This window comes from Cucurbita moschata, unplaced genomic scaffold, assembly GCF_002738365.1.
Source record: "Cucurbita moschata cultivar Rifu unplaced genomic scaffold, Cmos_1.0 Cmo_Scf00010, whole genome shotgun sequence".
Taxonomy (NCBI): domain Eukaryota; kingdom Viridiplantae; phylum Streptophyta; class Magnoliopsida; order Cucurbitales; family Cucurbitaceae; genus Cucurbita; species Cucurbita moschata.
In genome coordinates this window covers 532,782-553,594 of record NW_019268526.1, presented here as the reverse complement: position 1 = coordinate 553,594, position 20,813 = coordinate 532,782, and the positions used below count along the sequence as shown (strand labels likewise).

At 38.6% G+C, this 20,813-nt stretch overlaps 1 protein-coding gene across 1 annotated transcript; it reads left to right on the top strand.

The window, feature by feature from the left end:
• The first annotated feature begins 17,045 nt into the window (after nt 1–17,045).
• Nucleotides 17,046–18,574, top strand: LOC111448845 (benzyl alcohol O-benzoyltransferase-like). The gene is made up of 2 exons (XM_023088613.1): nt 17,046–17,499; nt 17,663–18,574. Exons 1-2 carry the CDS (start codon nt 17,050–17,052, stop codon nt 18,572–18,574), a joined length of 1,362 nt encoding a protein of 453 aa, XP_022944381.1. The 5' UTR covers nt 17,046–17,049.
• The last annotated feature ends 2,239 nt before the right edge of the window (nt 18,575–20,813 follow it).

Sequence of the window (20,813 nt, the reverse complement as noted above, 5' to 3'; positions counted from 1 at the left end):
GAGTTTCTCTTAAGACTTGTCAAGAGCCTGTCATGACTATGACATTGCATAGTTGAAAATGAACGACCGTGACACAAGGGAGCTATACAGTCAGAGAGGGTCCAGTCACATGAATCTCTTTGTATTTTGGGGTCTTAGCGTTTATTTGAATTTATATCCCAAACTCATTTTTAGTTGGTAGATAACTTTAATAGCATTGATATTTTATTAGATTTTGAATTGTCTTTTAACGCGATGTATTGTGTGTTTTTTAATTTTTTTTTTACTATGTTTATTTTAATTTTAATTTTATTTGCTTTAGTTTTTTTCTTTTTCTTTATGGCTCGAATTCAAGTCATAACATGCTTGATTTTATATTTTACAAAATTTTATCTTTTACTTTTATTTTATTATCTTTCATCTTGTCCTTTTGTTCTTCATGGTCTAATATTCAAAAATAGGCGTTGATGTAAGTGTGATGGATTTACACATTGGTATCAAAATAGGCGTTGATGATGTTATTTCTGAGTTGAAAAGCAGAACATTGATGATAAGCATGCGAAAAGAGAACACTCACTAATTTTGCAAATGATGTTAGTAAGATTGGAGAATTGATGGTGAGGGCAATGGAGAAAGTTGGAAGGGTTGTGTGATTACTATTTCTGATGGGAATAATCTGGAAAATAAATTGGAAGTGGTGTAAGGAACGAAGGAAGTAACTAACACCGTTTATGTCAACCAAATGGCTCTATTATTGGCTTGGTTGGATGAATTGTATTATGGATGATGACGTGTGCTCTGTGTCACAATCGCACTTTTACGGTAGCAGGATGATAATTGGGCGACACTTGTTCTAATCCAGCAAACAAATCAGTTGTGAAAAATTCAAACTTCGCAGATAACATAGGCGTATGCTCGAGCCTCGAATCACAGTTAAGAGAAATATTTTGAAAAATGTGAGCGAGCAAATACGTTGAAAATAGTTTGAAAGAAAGCAATGTTATAAGCTAAAAGTGATTATGCAACAACAACGGCTTTAGTAGCATATAACTTGGCTAGGAGGGAGAGGTAGTCATGTCCCCTATAGTACATTTTGGGGCAATTTAGCTCCGGTTGGTACGATCATACACCCCCATATTGACACAACATGAAATAGTAAATATCTATCTAAGATGAAAGCATGTAAAAGGGGTTTGGAACAGGCATGAGACCATAGACATTATTCCTTGGACAAGCATAACCGTGACACCCTATGGCCCCTGCATGTAACGACCCTAAATGTCCACGTACTCAGAATCGCTACTAGCGTTTCATGCTCATCTCTAATGCGGAAATATAACTCTTACATGAACATCATTTATAACTGAAACTTCGAAAAATGCTTAAAACAACTTCTCTGAAAAAACACAGTCATGGCGTGTTTAAATACGAAATACTGCAATTTAGAGAAAATAAAAAAAATACAAAATAATTTAAAACAATAAAATACAAAACAACCTATTCTAACTTAAGACTAGGAATTTAAATATGAATCCACCCTATGCACGTACCACAATCTCTGCTCGCGATGTCGCCGTCCTTCGTACAAGTACACCTTGCCTTTACCTGAAAAATGATGTGGCACACGGTCTGAGTATTTCAAAGAATACTTAGTAAGTGGCCTCACTATAGGGGCCATGCAAATGCAAACACATGTAATCATGATTTAGGGACCTATCTCTAAACATCATAAGGGTAGCCTCCAGTCTCGGTCAAATTGGATGTGTAGTACTTCCCTACACAGGACTCACACGTGCGAGTGTAAATCCCAGGGGGCTCGCACACCCCTGGACCCTCTAGTCAAGCTAATTTGTAGCGACGTCCGGAGGTGAATGGAACCCCATAATGTCATGCGCCTCATGAATACCCTCATCTATGCGCATTCGCACCTGGCGCATTTGCGCTCATCATATGGTGTGCGTCCGCACTCATTATCTTTAGGGGAAATAGCTCTATGCTTATGAACATACAATATGCATAAGGTTCCTCTAAATCCAATTATACGTCTCTTCTGACACAATCCTCTAATCGCATTACTTTGTTAATTGTGTAACACATGCTCATGGATATTTACATTAATATAATTTTCTTACTCGTAGGGTTGTGTCTTCAACATGGAAAACATCATCACATTAATAATATGGTCATGCATACATCATACTCATTATAGAAGCCATTAAGGTCATCACATATAACATGTACTTCATGCATCGAAACATAAATAACGTACATTTAACATACATCACAGCATGTCATACTCATACATCATCATAATTCAAACAATTTTGACATATCCTATAGTAAGGCCACTTACCTGATTAGGTTACACTGGTCACCAATTTATCTTTAATGAAAGTTCGATTTTGCCCTTTATATCCAAGCCAACCTATTTGAATCAATGGTATTAATTTCACGTTCAATTCTTTAACTCTTACAATGGTTCATGTGCTAGACTTCGTGCGAGCGTTAAAGACTTTGTATGGATAAAGTCTTAGAATGTTATAATATATATCTAAATATATATACATATTATATATATATTCTATTTATAGTAAGATTTCATTTTCTATTTTTTATTTGAAGGAACTGTTTTCTTATCTTCTAATATTGTTTCGGTATTTTATCTCTCAATTTTTGTTCAGAGATATTCTAGGTCAATTTTTAATGGATTTTTACTCAATCATATCATTAGTTAATTCCAATCTATTCTTCCAGAGGACTTTCCCTTTTATTTTTTTTCTTTCTACCTATATTATTCTTCTTTTGATTTTGTTAACCATGTTGGTCTTAAAGTATTCTAATTAATTCTCTTTCCAAATCTTCTCTTTCTCTTATTTTTTTTCTTCATTTAATTCTATTAATTATCTGTATTTCTTTTGTTTTTATTTTCCTTTGGTATTTTTGCTTTTCTTCCCTCTTCTTTTAATTCCTCCGTATTTAAACATTTTCTCTTTATTCCTCTATTATGTATATTTTTATTTATTTTATTTTTTATTTTTTATGTTCATTTGAATCTGTTTGGCCAATCTTTCTCCCTTTATGAGAGTATTTTGGCCAATTTTAATGGACTCCTTTGTTAGATAATAGAGAAAAAGGTAAATCTAACTACTAACTTTTCCAAATCACATCTCTCTTCCTGTCATCTCCTACCCATCTCTCCATTAAATGTCTTCCTTCTTCCAGAAAATATTTTCTTTATGTTGTTTGCCTAGAAAATATTTTCTTTCTATTCTATTTTGTTTGCCCCCCAATTATTGATACCTAATGAGGTATTTTAGGAAAGGGCAGAGAGATTAAAGAGAGGTGGTCCTTTACTTTTTTTTTTTTTTTTCTTCTTCTTTATTTTATTATATATATATATATATATATATATATTAAACCTAAGTTACATTATCTACACCTAAAAAGAACTTTCGTCCATGAAAGTCTCTAAATCGTATACCAACTCGGAGAATTTTTCACTTATTTCTACCTCACGCTCCCACGTGGCCTCTTTGGTGTGGTGATTTCGCCACAACACTTAACGAATGCAATGTTTCTGTTGCCTAACGCTTTTACTTCTCTTGCTAAGATTCTTATTAGTTTTTCCTCATAACTCAGATCTTCATTGAGTTGGAGTGGTTCATAGTCTATTACGTGGATAGGGTCCGTGATGTACTTCCTCAGCATCGACACGTGAAATACATCGTGCACTCCTGAGAGGGCGAGAGGTAAGGCTAACTTATACGCTACTGGACCAATTCGCTCTAGAATCTCGAATGGCCTAATGAATTTGACTTAACTTGACCCTTACATCCAAACTTCAAGACATCTATTATGTGGGATTTCGATAATCGGCCAGGGAAATCCTTTTCTTTTCGGTGAGAGGAAATCGTTGACGGTAAGTTGTTGGAAGAAAATAAAACGCGTAAAACAACAAAGAGAGAGAATGACTGAAATTTTGACTGCGCTTCAAATCAGGTTTTTAATATTCTGAACAGATTCCCTATTTAAATATAAATTATCCTGAAAATAGCTGGAGAGTGGCCAACTAAATCTGTGCCACTCCCTACAAAATTGTCGTCTAAAACTTTGGTGATCCATTCGACGTGTTTGTCAAATGGTCAAACAGAGGTATTTTGAAATCGTGTGAATCTAAATAAGGAAAAACTAAAAAACTCAGGTTTTATCTAACAATCTCCTCCTAAAACCTGTGGTACATCTACCTTATTTTGTTTGAACTTCGATTTGAGCCCTATGGCTTGGTGTCCCTGGCGGCATGTCCTCCAGACTCCACGTCTTGTTCGGCCGCCTCTTCTTCGAGTTGGCGTGCCGCCAGTCCAGGAGGTTTACCTCTTCCTAATAGGTCTTCCATCTTCCGGTACCTGGCCGAGAGGTTGACTGGTTGCTCTATCTCCAGCTTTAGGATGTAAAAGCGGTTTGCCGTGTACCGAACTTGCGTGAGCAACCGTCGTCGACCATCGCGGATCCTAAGAAGCTCGCGCTTGATGGAAATGTGGCAGCCAGCCTTATCGAGTTGACCTAGGCTTACAATATTAGCTTTGAGTCTCGGGATGAAGTAGACGTCGGTCAGCTTGTGATGATTGCCTCCCTTGTCGATGAATAGGATGGTGTCGTGCCCTTCGATCTCGACGGCGGAGCCGTCGCCGAATTTCACCATTCGGCGAATCCCCGAGTCAAGCTCGGAGAATGCAGACTTGGCCCCGGTCATATGGTTTGTTGCCCCCGTGTCGAGGACCCATCGTCAGTGCTCTTGCTGCTCACCTCTTTCACTGATTTGAGCGAACACTCGCTCCTCCTTCAGTTGAATTGGCTCCCCAGCCGGTGCCTTTGTTATGCACAATTAGAACTCTTCCTCGGGTTCGACGCTCACTGGAGCAGTTATGCCGTCGTCGATTACCTCTGTGGATTTGGGGAGCTCTTCCTCGGGTTCGACGCTCACTGGAGCAGTTATGCCGTCGTCGATTACCTCTGTGGATTTGGAGAGTTCCTCGGGTTCGACGCTCACCAGAGCAGTTATGCCGTCGTCGATTACCTCTGTGGATTTGGGGAGCTCTTTCTCGAGTTCGACGCTCATCGGAGCAGTTATGCCGTCGCCGATTACCTCTGTAGATTTGGAGAGTTCTTCGGGTTCGACGCTCACCGGAGCAGTTATGCCGTCGTCGATTACCTCTGTGGATTTAGAGAGCTCTTCCTCGGGTTCGACGCTCACCGGAGCAGTTATGCCGTCGTCGATTACCTCTGTGGATTTGAAGAGCTCTTCCTCGTGATTAGGGACGTCAGGTAGGACTGATGCAGTCACCATGAAAAGGGTCGGCTCATCCTCCTCGGATTGAGCCACATAGGCCTTCTCGGCCGTCTCCTTGTTCCTGAGCTTGCTCCAGCAATTCTTGCTCAGGTGACCTCTCTTCCCACAGTACGAGCACTGGATTGGCCCGTCATTAGTCGCCTCCTCCTTCTTTTGATCCGTCTCTTTCCCGTGCATGCGCCGGTGAGATTTCCACAGCTTCTTACCGCCTTTGTGGCTGGAGGGCCCATTGCTCTCGGCGGTGTCGTCACGGAGCTTTAGGCGTGCAAGCCATTCCTCCTCAGTGAGGAGTAGACGACCCTCCTTGTCGACAGCTGAAATGGTATTTTTCTTCCGCTGCTCGACGTTACGCAGTCTTCCGGTCACCTCTTCCACCATTAGATCGTTCACGTTAAGCAATGTCTCGATTGAAATCGCGACTTGCTCGAGGTGATCGGGGACGTCTTGCTTCTGTCTCGCTGATGCTGCCACCGAGTGTGGTGATGCTGTTGGCGAGCCCCGTGATCCGCATTGAAAAATCATCGACGGATTCGCCGTCCTTAAAGCGGATCTCCGACTGTACATCGACCCGACGAGATTTGATTCCCTCCCAAGACGATTATGCCTCTTTCCCGTGCATGCGCCGGAGAGATTTCTACGGCTTCTTACTGCCTTTGCGGCTGGAGCTCTCGCCAGTGTCGTCACGGAGCTTTAGGCGTGCAAGTCATTCCTTCTTAGTGAGGAGTAGACGACCCTCCTTGTCGACAGCTGAAATGGTATTTTTCTTCCGCTGCTCGACGTTACGCAGTCTTCCGGTCACCTCTTCCACCATTAGATCGTTCACGTTAAGCAATGTCTCGATTGAAATCGCGACTTGCTCGAGGTGATCGGGGACGTCTTGCTTCTGTCTCGCTGATGCTGCCACCGAGTGTGGTGATGCTGTTGGCGAGCCCCGTGATCCGCATTGAAAAATCATCGACGGATTCGCCGTCCTTAAAGCGGATCTCCGACTGTACATCGACCCGACGAGATTTGATTCCCTCCCAAGACGATTATGCCTCTTTCCCGTGCATGCGCCGGAGAGATTTCTACGGCTTCTTACTGCCTTTGCGGCTGGAGCTCTCGCCAGTGTCGTCACGGAGCTTTAGGCGTGCAAGTCATTCCTTCTTAGTGAGGAGTAGACGACCCTCCTTGTCGACAGCTGAAATGGTATTTTTCTTCCGCTGCTCGACGTTACGCAGTCTTCCGGTCACCTCTTCCACCATTAGGTCGTTCACGTCAAGCAATGTCTCGATTGAAATCACGAGGTGATCGGGGACGAGACCTGCTTCTATCTCGCTGATGCTGCCACCGAGTGTGGTGATGCTGTTGGCGAGCCCCGTGATCTGCATTGAAAAATCATTGACGGATCCGCCGTCCTTAAAAGAGATTCCAACTGTACATCGACCCGACGGGATTTGATTCCCTCCCAAGAGCGAGATTTCCACGGCTTCTTACCGCCTTTGCGGCTGGAGCTCTAGCCAGTGTCGTCACGGAGCTTTAGGCGTGCAGCCATTCCATTCTACTGAGTGTGATGATGCTGTTGGCGCCCCGTGATCCGTCGATGATTCGCTTTTGTCTCGCTGATGCTGCCACTGAGTGTGGTGATGCTGTTGGCGAGTCCCGTGATCCGCATTGAAAAATCATCGACGGATCCACCGTCCTTAAAAGCCAAGGCCAACTCGACGCCCGTCATCGCCAAATCGTAATATAGCGCGGCTCGTTGTCTCCCTGATCACCCGCTCAAAACGCCCGTCATCGCAGCGTGGAGGAGCCGAGCAAGCCTGCTCGGGATAGACCCCCACGCGATGTGTATATTTTCGCACTTTGCATTTTCTTCTACTCGAACCTGAGACCTGTGCTTTGTTAGGTCAACGCTCTAACCATCTAAGCTATTCAACTTTACTGTTGATAGGTTGGCTCCTCCGCAATGATATACCACCGATGGCTTCAACCTGGCTCTGATACCACTTGTGGGATTTCGATAATCGGCCCGAGAAATCCTTTTCTTTTCGGTGAGAGGAAATCGTTGACGGTAAGTTGTTGGAAGAAAATAAAACACGTAAAACAACAAAGAGAGAGAATGGCTGAAAGTTTGACTCCGTTTCAAATTAGGTTGTTTAATATTATGAACAGATTTCCTATTTAAATATAAATTATCCTAAAAATGACTGAAGAGTGGCCAACTAAATCTGTGCCACTCCCTACAAAATTGTTGTCTAAAACTTTGGTGATTAATTCAACGTGTTTATCAAATGGTCAAACGAAGGTATTCTGAAATCGTGTGAATCTAAATAAGGAAAAACTGAAAAGCTCAGATTTTATCTAACATTTTATAGGTGCCACTTCGAGGAATACTAGGTCCCCTATCTCGAACTCTAAGCTTTTATGCCTTACATCGGCATAGCTTTTCTGTCTACTTTTAGTGGTACGCATCCTCGCTCAAATTTTCTGGACAGCCTCATTGGTGAGTCAAACCAGCTTGGGTCCGACTAACTCTCTTTCACCTACTTCATCCCAACATAGTGGGAACCTACACCGTTCCCATACAGGGCCTCAAACGGTGTCATACCAATAGTGGATTGGAAGCTATTATTATACGAGAATTCCATGAGGTGGAGTTTGGAATCCCAACTTCCCTTAAAATCTAGTACGCAAGCGCGTAACATGCCCTCTAGAATTTGGTTTAAACGCTCCGTTTGTCCATCTGTTTGGTGGTGGAAGGCGGTACTAAAGTCTAGGCGGGTACCCAGCGCTTTTTGAAGTCCGAGCCAAATCGTTGACGTAAAGCGTGGGTCCCGATTCGACATTATAGATACTGGGACTCCATGTAATCTTACTATTTCTTTCACATACAACTGTGCCCAATTGTCAACTTGGTCAACCTATAGTGTGCCGACTTGGTCAACTGTAGCTTTTCTAGGTAGGAAGTGTGCCGGCTTGGTCAACCTATCAACAACTACCCGATCATTGTATAGCCTTTAAGCGTTTTGGGTAATCCTATTATGAAGTTCATTGCTATGTTTTCCCACATCCACTCTGGTATGCTTAGGGGCTGCAACAACCCTGCTCTCTTTTGTCTAGGAGCTTTCACTTGTTGACAAACTAAGCACTTGCTCACAAACTTGGTCACGTCCCTCTTCATGCTCTTCCACCAAAAGTGTTGTTTTAAATCTTGGTACATCTTGGTACCTCCTGAGTGCATGGCAAATGGCGAGTTGTGAGCTTCCATTAGTATCTCCTTTATTAAATCTTCTATTGCCGGAACACATAGGCATCCCTGATACAATAGTCTTTCGTCTGAGGACTTCGAGAACCCGTCTATTGGACTTTCGTTTAGCTGTTCTAGGACTTTCGTTTAGCTGTCCTAGGACTTTCTGTAGGTTAGGATCCTCTCATTGGGTGGTAATAATTCTCTACCTAAGGGTAGGTTGTATTGAGAGTCGGGCCAGTTGTACTATAACTCCCTCGGTCGCTACAGCTATGTTGGTCCGCTCGAATTCCCTTTGTACCCTTACTTCCCTCGTAATGAGGACCGACGAGTGAGCCGTGTTTCTACTCAAAGCATCTGCGACCACGTTTGCTTTTCCAGGGTAGTACTAGATATCTACATCGTAGTCCTTCACCAATTCTAACCACCTTCTCTTCCTCATATTTAACTCTTTCTAGGTGAAGAAATATTTTAAGCTCTCGTAGTCAGTAAAAATTTGAGTTTTCTCTCCATACAGATAGTGTCACCAAATTTTTAGTGTGAACACTACGGTGGCTAACTCAAGGTCATGGGTAGGGTAATTCTTTTTGTATTCTTTTAGTTAATGGGACGCGTATGCGACAATCTTGCCATGTTGCATTAATACACATCCCAGTACTTTCATGGAGGTGTCACTATAAATCACGTGCCCTTCTGAGCTCTCGGGTAGTGTGAGTACCGGGACGGTTACCAATCTCAATTTTAGGTTCTATAAGCTTGCCTCACAAGCGTCATTCCATCTGAATGGTACCCCTTTTCATGTTAACTGTGTTAAAGGCGAGGCTATCATAGCGAAGTCTTGCACGAACCTTCGATAGTATCCCGCTAGTCCCAAGAAACTCTGTATTGATGTTATCGTAGTTGAGCATTCCCACTTTGTGATCGCTTCAACCTTAGTGGAATCTACGATTACTCTGTCCTTTGACACCACATGTCCTAGGAAAGAGACTTGTCGTAATCAAAATTTACACTTTGAGAACGTGGCGTACAACGTGTTCTCTCTTAGGGTAGCTAGGACTTTTTCAGAGGTGTTCTTGGTGTTCCAAGTCTATTTTTTAGTACACTAGGATGTCATCAATGAGCACGATCACAAAAGTGTCTAGACAGTCCTTGAACACTCGGTTCATTAACTCCATTAACACAACTGGGGCATTGGAGAGGCCAAATGACATCACAACAAACTTGTAGTGATCGTACCTTGTCTTAAATGCTGTCTTTGGTACGTCTTTTTCTTTACTCTTTATTTAATGGTAACCTGACCATAGATCTACCTTAGAAAATATCGTTGCCTCTCTTAGTTGATCAAATAAGTTTTCTATTCTAGGCAGAGGGTATTTGTTCTTTATGGTTCTCTTGTTTAGATCTCTGTAATTGATGCATAGATGCATCAATTCGTCATTCTTCTTAATCAAACAACACTGGCGCACCCCATAGGGATACGCTAGGTCGAATGAACTCTTTATCTAGCAAATCTTGTAACTACGCCTTGAATTTTGATCGTTTGTGGATGTATATATTAAAATGATGTATAATTCACAAGAATGAGTGCAAGTATACACTATCACAAGTAGCAAGTAATAAGTAAGTTATCGATTCCATAGAGAACCTATCTTTTTGGTTAATTTTATCACTAGAAATTTGAGTTTTTGGGTAACATTAAAATGGGTGTTGGTGATTTTGACGGCTTAAACAAAACTAAAGCAAAGTGCCACTACTGCCGAAAAATAGAAAAAGATGAGAAAATCAACTATAATGAGGAAGGTTCGGCAAAGAGAGATTAAATAGATAAGTTGTTGAGTTTAGTTGTAGATTTTAGGTCCTTTTAGTAGATTCCCAAGCCCACTTCTTAGGGTCATGTATGGTGATTATTTCTATAATCGTTTGTAATTTCTATTAACAAGACTCTAGGAGAAGAATTATTTCTAACCCTTTTATTACTTTTCAAGCCTCCTTGCAATGGAACTAAAGTATTAAAGAGGACTTCATTGCTCCCTCTCTTCTCCCGAATAAGAGAGCAACTATGTATGTAAAGTAGCTAACTGAACACACATGTAAATCATTAACAACAACTCTTTAATAAACTAAGATCATACCGTCAACATACTTAAACTATATAAAACTCTCTCGCCTCCCCAATAAAGTTTAGCTTTCCATACAAACTGGATTAAACAGAGGAATCCATATCTCAATCACGTAAAATTGATGGCATAAGAAAAGAGAATAAGGAAATAGAGAGTTATCTCGCTTTGTTGCTGTTCATCAATGGAAGTTCCCTTCTCTTGAGATCTCACGTCCACCTTTTTGCCCTAATCAATTCTTGTTGGTCTTTTTTTCCTTTTGCTGTCAACAACTGCTGGATTAGGGTTCTCTTCTTCTTCTCTGATTTCACAACAGTTCATAGCAGCGGAGGCTGTTGCTGTTTAATCCAATTTTTCTCCCAAAGTGTGGCTTTCCTAAAGTGTGGCTCTCCCTTATTTTAAGTATCATTTTCCTTTTATAAGGATTGTTTCTTCTCATTTAGGGCTGAGAAAGGATAAAATAGTCCACTTACGATGTTTCTAATGTGGTAGTTAATGACTCATATGGACTGCTGATGTGGATTAAAATTTCCATGTCATCCCCGAAAAGTTTGCGTTCCGAATTGCATCAGCGTCAGAGTCAGTAATTTATTTCCAGATACAAGCAGTGTTGTTTCCAGATTTGCAACAGAATCAGCAAAATGTTATGAAATTTTACCAAATAACTCAATTAAGTATACAATTAAGCTCGACTTATGCAAATTGAACTTCTTTTCGTATTAAACCACAATTGACTATTTTATGTATACTAATTAGAATAAATGAAGCAATTAATGAGAAAATAGTGAGTATGAGTGCAAAATTAATTATAAAAGTACTTGATATAACTCTACTTTTGGAGAGTTATCAAGTTTCATCAACTCCGCCGGCAGCATACGATAGGGTACTTTGGAAATAAGTCCAGTTTCCAGCTCGAGTTCGATGACGAAGTCGACCGCTTAGGAAGGAGGTATTCCAGATAGGTTGTCTGGAAATACATCCGGGAACTCAATTACTATTGACACATTTTCTAGGGTTTTTTCTTTTCCTCTTACATCGATGCACATGCTAATATAGTCAAACCACCTTGTTGGACTAATTTCTTTGCTTTCATTATCCAGACTATCTTTGGGGTAGTCCCGGTACTTGTGCCTTTAAGTTTGAAGCTAGGTCTCACCGGTGGTGAGAATACCACTTTTTTTTTGTTTTTTTTTTAATTACGATAGTCTATACTAGTACAGCTTTCACCTAACCAATCCATGCCTAGTATTACGTCGAAATCGGTCATCTTTCCTACTATTAGGTCTATGCTTAGAGTTTAGTCGGCTACTATTATTTGGTCATTCTTTACTCTATCTTTAGTTACTAAGATTCTAATTCGAATCCTCTCCCCGACCTTGACGCGGGTTCTCTTCAACCTCACCTCGTCATCTTTCTCTAATATGGGTCGTCCTCTTCCTCGTCTTTTTCGCGTGGTATAGGCAGCATAGTGCTAGAAACCAAGATAGGGTTGCCTAAGTCTAAGTCTCATCACTATGCATACATATTATTAAAAATACATATACTAAACTCACATCATATTGTAAACAAAATCACTCAGCAAGCGACAAATCACATCATACTCTATAGTAAATACATAAAATATCACAACAATTTCAGTAATATCCACAAAAAAATGCATGCGAGTTCGAAAACGTTTCTCTTTTCTTATCTTATGCAAGGCGTACTTGACGGTGATGGGGCATCGACGTTGGGACCATGGAACGTGCAAAGCCAACATCGTAGGCTAGTCTATAGAATCTAAAACCTAGAGCTCTGATACCAACTGTAATGACCCTAAATTTTCACATACTCAGACTCGCTACTAGCGTTTCATGCTCATCTCTAATGCAGAGATATAACTCTTACATGAACATCATTTATAACTTAAACTTCGAAAAATGCTTAAAACAACTTCTTCTCTGAAGAACACAGTCATGGTCTTACGTGTTTAAATACGAAATACTGAAATTTAGAGAAAATAAAAAAAACTACAAAATAATTTAAAACAATTAAATGCAAAACAACCTATTCTAACTTAAGACTAGGAATTTAAATAGGAGTCCACCCTATGCACGTGCCACAGTCTCTGCTCACGATGTCGCCATCCTCCGTACAAGTACGCCTTGCCTTTACCTGAAAAATGATGTGGCACACGGCCTGAGTATTTCAAAGAATACTCAGTAACTGGCCCTACTATAGGGGGCATGCAAATGCAAACACATGCAATCATAATTTAGGGACCTATCTTTAAACATTATAAGGGCGACCTCCAGTCTCCGACAAATTGGATGTGTAGTACTTCCCTACACACGACTCACACGTGCGATTGTGAATCCCCAGGGCGCTCGCACACCCCCTAGATCCTCTGGTTAAGCTAATCTGTAGTGACATCCGAAGGTCAGCGGAACCCCATAGTGTCATATGCCTCATGAACACCCTCATCTGTGCGCATTTGCGCTCATCATACGGTTCGCGTCCGCACTCATCATCTCTAGGGGAAGTAGCCCTATGCTTATGAACATATAATATGCATGAGGTCCCTCTAAATCTAATTATACATCTCTTCTGACACAACCCTCTAATCTCATCTCTTTGTTACACTGTGTAACACGTGCTCACGGATATTTACATTAATATCATTTTCTTACTCTTAGGGTTGTGTTCTATGTCTATCTACGACATGATACAATATGACATACAACATCATAAGGCATGTTCAACATGGAAAACATCATCACGTTAATAACATTGTCATGCATACATCATACTCATCATAGAAGTCATTAAGTGTATCACATATAACATGTACGTCATGCATCAAAACATAAATAATGTACATTTAACATTCATCACAGCACGTCATACTCATACATCATCATAATTCAAACAATCTTTAGCCTATCCTATAGCAAAATCACTTACCTTATTAGCTCATACTGATGTCACCAATTTATCCTTATTGAAAGTTCGATTTTGCCCTTTGTATCCAAGCCAACCTATATGAATCCACGGTATCAATTTCACGTTCAATTCTCTAACTCTTACAATGTTCGTGTGCTAGACTTCATGCGAGCATTAAAGACTTTGCATGGATAAAGTCTTAGAACGTTATAATATACATCTAAATATATATACATATTATTTCTATATTCTATGTATATTAAGATTTCATTTTCTATTTTTTATTTGGAGTGACTATTTTCTTGTCTTCTGATATTCTTTCGGTACTATGTTCTATCTCTGAATTTTTGTTCGGAGATATTCTTGGCCCATTTTTAATCGATTCTTACTAAATCATATTATTGGTAAATTTCAATCCATTCTTACCCCCTACTCTTTTCTTTTATTTTTCTCTTTCTATGTATTTTTTTTTTCTTTTGGTTTTGTATGCTGGCCTTCTATCTGTTTCCTTTTTCGTGCTTTAAGGCTCCCTTTATTTTTTTCTTCTTCTTCTCTGTATTCCTCTTTCCTTTTTTCTTTTAGATTTCTTTTCTTTTGATTTTGTTAAAGGTATTCTGCTTCTCTCTTTGATTTCTTTTCTTTTGATATTGTTAACAGTGTTCTGTCCTCTCTCTATCCAAATCTTTCCTTTTTCTTATCTCTCTTTTTTGTTCCCACATCTTTCCTCTCTATTATCTGTAATTTTTTTTTCATATGAATCTGTTTTCCAAATCTTCTCTCTTTCTTATCTATTGTAAAAGTATTCTGACCAATTTTAATGGTCTCAAACATAATTTCTATTATAGATCTAAATAATTGTAACGTATTAATATTGTTCAATAAGAGCAAAAGGAAAGGTAAATCTGACTGCTTACCTCTATCTCTCTTATATTATTTGTCTAACCATCTCTCCATTGAATGCCTTTCTTCTTCCCAGAAAATATTTTCTTTTTCTTCTTCTGTTTTGTTTGTAAAATTATTAATAGGTAATGAGATATTTTAGGGAAGGGTAGAGAGATTAAAGGAGAGTTGATCAGCTACTTTTTTTTCTCTTTCTTTTATTATTTTAATTTTAATATATATATATATATATATATATATATATCTAAAACCTAGGGGGCCTTACACTGCACATGTCATATGTATGTTATGTCATGTTTATGTCACATTATGCTATGGTAAGTTATGATAAAGCTATGCTATTTTGTGATCATGCTATGTGGTGTAAAGTTGTTACATAATTGATAATCTTTGGTGCATAAACCTCCATAGACCAAGCCATGAAAGCTATGTTATGTATTTCAAAATGTACATAAATTCCGGTAAGCATAATTCACAGACTTATTATGTTATAAATAAATGAAGATTTGTCTTGCATCATACATTATGCATGATTATAAGCTATGGAGACTTCATGCATATTTGTGTGTCGCGTGCATTGAGATACTTCTCTAATATGATGAGTCCACTCAGATGTTACGACTTATGACTTTCAACATTTATGTTTGTCATGATATTATGCGGGTCTTTTCCATCTTTGGTATTCAACAAGAGCCCGTTAGTGAGGTCAGACCCTATGGTTGTGCGAGCTCGCCTGGCGAGTTCATGCTCGCATGTGTGGGCCATATGTAAAGAAGTACCGGATCAAAAAACTTCCTAAGGTCATGCTATGATATGTTAAAAGGATAGGTCTCATCATGTTGCATGTGTTTGTGTTTCCCGACCTCCTTAATAGTGGGATTACTTATTGAATATTTCTTAAAATATTCAAGTCATGTTCTGCTCTTACATTTTAGATAAAGATCCCAGTACAGATGATGGTCGCGTCACCATGAATGTCATGGAACCCGTGTTAGGATAGTTGCATTCTGTTTATTTCTTAGTCTTGGGTTAGATTACGACAATATTTTGTTTGCCTAGTGTTGTTACAATTATTACGACATTTATTTTCGTTTTATATATTTTTGTATTGTTTTAAAGATTTTTATTTTCAACATTTTAAGACTATAGTATTGTTTATCAACTATTTTATATGAATTTTTCTGCAAATAATATAAAAATCAGCTTAGGTAATGGTAACATTATTTTTAATAGAAAAATCAGTTCATTGCCTGGGTGGTTGAATTCAAAACAAATAAAAATTCATAAATAAGTGTTTCTTACCATTCCACCTAAACTTTTAATGGCCAATTTAAACCCTCAAATTAGGTATAAAATAATGTAAAAATGGGTAGCTTCCATTAATTTTGTTCTTAAATAATAACTTCAATTAAATAAGTTTTAATTGCATTCATTTGGTTGATTAACCCTCGAAAGAAGACCCCATTACTTTCCAAAAATCCAAAGATATCATTATTTTGAAGTGAAGGACTTCATCAAAGTAATTGTTTTCTTGGAGGTCCAACAATGGTGGAGGAGAGGAGCTTACACAACCCCAAACCTCAATGTGCTGTAATATGTGAGACTCTTAAGCTTCCTGTCTTTAATTTCCTGGGAGGGTTAGATAATGGAGAGATTACAACTAAAAAAAACCAAAAAGTCAATGATGAAAAATAAATCCTAATAATTTGTGAGTAATAAAGATTTCAAGGTACTAGCTTTTATAATTGCATAGGTGTGGAGGCTTAGATATTACAAATAAATTCTATTAGTAAAATCCTACCTGTCTATGCACGCCGAACTCTTTATTTAATTTCATGTTGTATTGCTTTAATATTGTATTTTTTGTTCGTATGAATACCCCACGAAATCATGTCTAGGCCTGCAAGATCTAAATCGCCCCAAAAGGTACTATAGGGGTGTGACTAGTTGTCAACTCCTCTTCCTTATTGATTTTGTACGACCCTTCTGCAAAATCACGTCTAGGCTTGCCATAACTAAATTGCCTCAGATGTACCATAGGTGAATGAGACTAGTTATCAAATTCTCCTCACCCTCAAAGTTATATGTTATTTAAGCCATTGTGTTGCCTTTTGCTTATAGCTACATAACGTAGCTTTTAAAATCTTCTCATTCTTACTTTCAAACTCGCTTCCAAAAATCTCTATATCCTCATTTTCTAAAACATTATTCTCAAATGGGGTCAGATGCTTGAGTATACGTTGCCTGGCCGTAGGTGATGCGAATACAAATTGACTTGACTCACTAGGTGTTAGGAGTGAGTGTCGCACAATTGCGAAGTTCCTTGCCAGGAAAAGTACGATTGCTCCTGTCTGTTATCTATTAAAAGGTATTGGTTTTGGATCCTTCTCTCAGGTTAATCGATCCTTTCGACCTTTCTTATATGAATAAAAGTGTCGAGTGGTTTTTCAATATTCATTCACTTTTTAGCTTCATCCCACTCCTTTTAAATACATCTTCATCCTCACACTCACTCATTCACTATATTTTCACATACCTCTCTATTTCATATATCAATGATGTCAACCATTGACTTTACCTTCAAAGTACGAAAATGTGAACCAGAAGTGATTGTTCCAGCATATCCTACACCCCATGAATTTATGCAACTCTCAGATATGGATGATCACCAAAACTTAAGATTTCAAATTCCATTACTAAATTTCTATGAACATAATCCAAATTTAGAAGGGCGAGACCCAGTAAAGATAATAAAAGAAGCAATTGCAAGGACGTTGGTGTTTTATTATCCTTTTGCAGGAAGGCTAAGAGAAGGGCCGGGTAGAAAGCTATTTGTAGAATGTACCGGTGAAGGAATCTTGTTCATTGAAGCAGATGCAGATGTAACCTTGGAACAATTTGGCGATGCTCTTCAATTTTCATCTTCACTTTCATGGTTTCAAAATGTTATAAAAAAGGTTTCAAATTCTGATGGTATCATTAATTCTCCATTATTGTTCATCCAGGTATATATAACATATTTATTTTAGATTTGAATATAATATTTATTTTATAGTTTTTTCATCATTGTGACAAAAAAAAAAAAAAAAAAATCTTCTTACCATTTATTTCTTAAGGTCTGAAGTTCAAATCTACACTTGAGTTTTTGTCTCTTTATTGGTCATGTAGGTGACACGACTCAAGTGTGGTGGTTTCATTTTTGCTCTTCGTTATAATCATACAATGGCTGATGGTTTCGGCCTCGTCCAATTCATGAAGGCTATAGCAGAGATAGCTCGTGGAGCCTATGCTCCATCAATTTTTCCGGTATGGCAAAGAGCTCTCTTAACCGCAAGGGACCCTCCCAGAATAACTTGTCCCCACCCTGAATACGACCAAGTTCCTATCACCACCAACACCGCCATTCCAATCGACAACATGGCCCACCGCTTCATATTTTTTAGTCCCCTCAAAATCTCAGCCCTTCGTCAAACCTTACCTGCCCACCTTCGCCATTGTTCATTCTTTGAGCTCATCGCAGCCTATGTTTGGCGCCTCCGAACCATAGTCCTTCAACTTAGTCCAGAGGAGGAAGTGTGCTTTCTTTGCCCCGTAAATCTACGTTCCAAGATCAACTCTTTACCATTAGGATATTACGGTAATGTTTTGGTTTTTCCGGCAGAACTCACCACAGTCGCAAATCTTTGTGGTAACCCACTAGGTTATGCTGTTGAATTGATTAGGAAGGCTAAGGCTAAGGTGACGAATGAGTACGTAATGTCTTTGTTGGATCTTGTAGTGATGAAAGGACGATCCCTTTTCACTACAGGTTGGCCATACATAGTATCGGACCTAAGGAGGGTTGGGTTTGAAGAGGTGGACTTTGGATGGGGAAAGACCATTTATGGAGGACTTACGGCAGGAGTGTTCGGAACTTTCCCTGGTACGTTAAGCTTTTGTATATCTTTCGTGGATAAAAAAGGAGAAAAGGGAATTATGGTGCCTCTGTGCTTGCCTGCCTTAGCCATGGAAAGATTTATGGCAGAGTTTGATGCCTTGATGAATGTGGAACAATTGGTTGATGAAGTTGATATCCATTAGCAAAGGATTATTGCATCCGCTTTGTAATAAGAATAAAATGTTAAAATGTGATCACTAGTCCAATGAAGTCAAGTCGAATAATTGTATGAGTACATTGTATATTTATTTTAGTTTATATTTTAGAATAACAATAACTAGATATTTTAGAGAGAGAGTTTAGTACAAATACCCTTAACCCTACGTAGGTTTTCATCCTAAGAAATACTTAGTATTCTACAAACTGTCTTGTCATCTGTTCTCGATTGGTCTTAATAAAAAGTGCGAATGTTTACCACGGAGAGTTGTGTTTAACATAAAATACCTAGTGAAATGCATAGCTTGAAAAAAAAAAATACTTGGGCAAAATTATGAATAAAGTTTTGAATAAGATTTGTTTGGTTTCAAAAGTTATATTTGGACTATTGAGAGTATTATCCACTGTCCTACCATTTGAGAGTATTATATTTATAGTTAAATTATAAGATTAGCATCTAAATTTAAATTTGTATCTATTTAATTTATGAATTATGAAAAGTTTGAGTATGGCTAATAGTTGTCTAAAAATTAAAATTATATATTATATATTATATGTCCTTAAACTTAAGTTTTATATTAAATAGGTCTTTAAATTTTTAATTCCTCTCTAATTATCAATTTTTTGTACTCGTGATTCAGACCATTGGAATCACCGCAACTTCCTATAAGTTCAGTTGCTCCCTAGGATTCTGTTAAACACCACAAATCATGCCTAAACATTTGTTTGCCCACTCAAAATCTATTTATTTATTATTATTTTTTTTTTTTGGTTCTTTGTTTAGGGTAGGAACTTGATTTTATTAAAAATTTTAGAGACTTAATTTCATTATAGGATAAAAGAGTGAATCTATCGAAAGTCCAATTTTAAAAGTTGGGAATCTAAAAAAGAAATGAAGAATTGGTTGAATATAAAAATACTCAGTAATCAAATTGTAAACACTCATCGTATCATTTTCCAAGTAGCTTACCACATGCTTTTGTCTGGACTTTAGAAAGTTTATGTCTAATCTCTATAGTTACATGAGCATCTAGAGAGGGTTCAAAGTTTTGAGCAATTCACCTTTTTTATTGTTACCTCTTGAGTCTGTGAAGGTTGTTCAACCCTTTTGTATTTCGATTTTCGTAACTTGCTTTGTCTTAGCAATGAATGCCCAACATCATGTCTTAATAAAAAAAAAAAAATGAATGCCCAACATCATGCCCAACAATGAATGCCCAACGATTTTCGTAAGTGCTACCTTAATAAAAAAAAAATTTAGGTCAATATGACTTATGTTATTTTGAACTTCATATATGGAAGATTAGGAGAAAATCTCAAATTTCGGATTTTTGCGTGAAATCCCCGATATCTCATTACTACCGATCAAGTTCAATCTTCCTTATTCGCTTTCCTTCTTTCTTAATCCGTGTAACCAAGCCATGTCGGATGAGCAAGATATGCGTAAGATCTCCATCTTTACGAGAGGCTTCTCCATGTGGACACCGGTAAAGCAGCTCTCAAGGAATTGACTGAATTTGCTTCTTGAGAAGAAATAGAAAAGAAAGAATCTCACTTCTACCATAAAGTCACTCTAAATTTGGGAGAACAACTTTGTGTGTCAGCCAGTTACTATGCCCACTGTGTATTCCCTTGCCCCCTTTGTATAGGTTTATAGGATGAAGGCCTTGTTCAGGAGACCCCTACCCATTTCCATAAAGCGATGGCACTTAGTTGCCTCAACATGCTATCCTATCGACCTAGGCCTAGCTTAATGATATTACTCCTATAGACCTACCACTTGGTAGGGGGCAGTATTAGACCTGACATCGGTCACTGATAACACCATCAAGGTACTTGAGAGGATAAGGAAGCAGAGACTCTAGTGACACTGTTCACACTATTAGCGACCTAAAGAGCTATTTTAATCCTCCTTAGGTGTCATGGAAGTTTTCTAGGTTCTTAAGGTATCTATGATGCCTCATACACGGATTCTCACTTTATCACTTTCTCTTTTAGCTCGTTTAGGCTTTCTTAGTCTGGGACCATTAAGGTCTAGACCCCTGATCACCACTCATGATCCTAAGGTGCTTAGCCTATTCGAGGCACACAGACTTAGGTCATCGTTTTATAAAACCTACCTCTAGCACCCTTACCACGACCCAATTTCGATTCTTCGAATCTCAGGCCATGGCTAAAAAGATGAATATGAAAGCAAAAAAAAAAAAAAAAAAAAAAAAAAAAAAT

Excerpts from the sequence above, each read along its gene's own strand:
- LOC111448845 (XM_023088613.1), top strand. The coding sequence starts at position 17,050 with ATGATGTCAACCATTGACTTTACCTTCAAAGTACGAAAATGTGAACCA. Across the intron at positions 17,500-17,662 it reads CTCCATTATTGTTCATCCAG|GTGACACGACTCAAGTGTGG; the intron begins GTATATATAACA and ends TTGGTCATGTAG.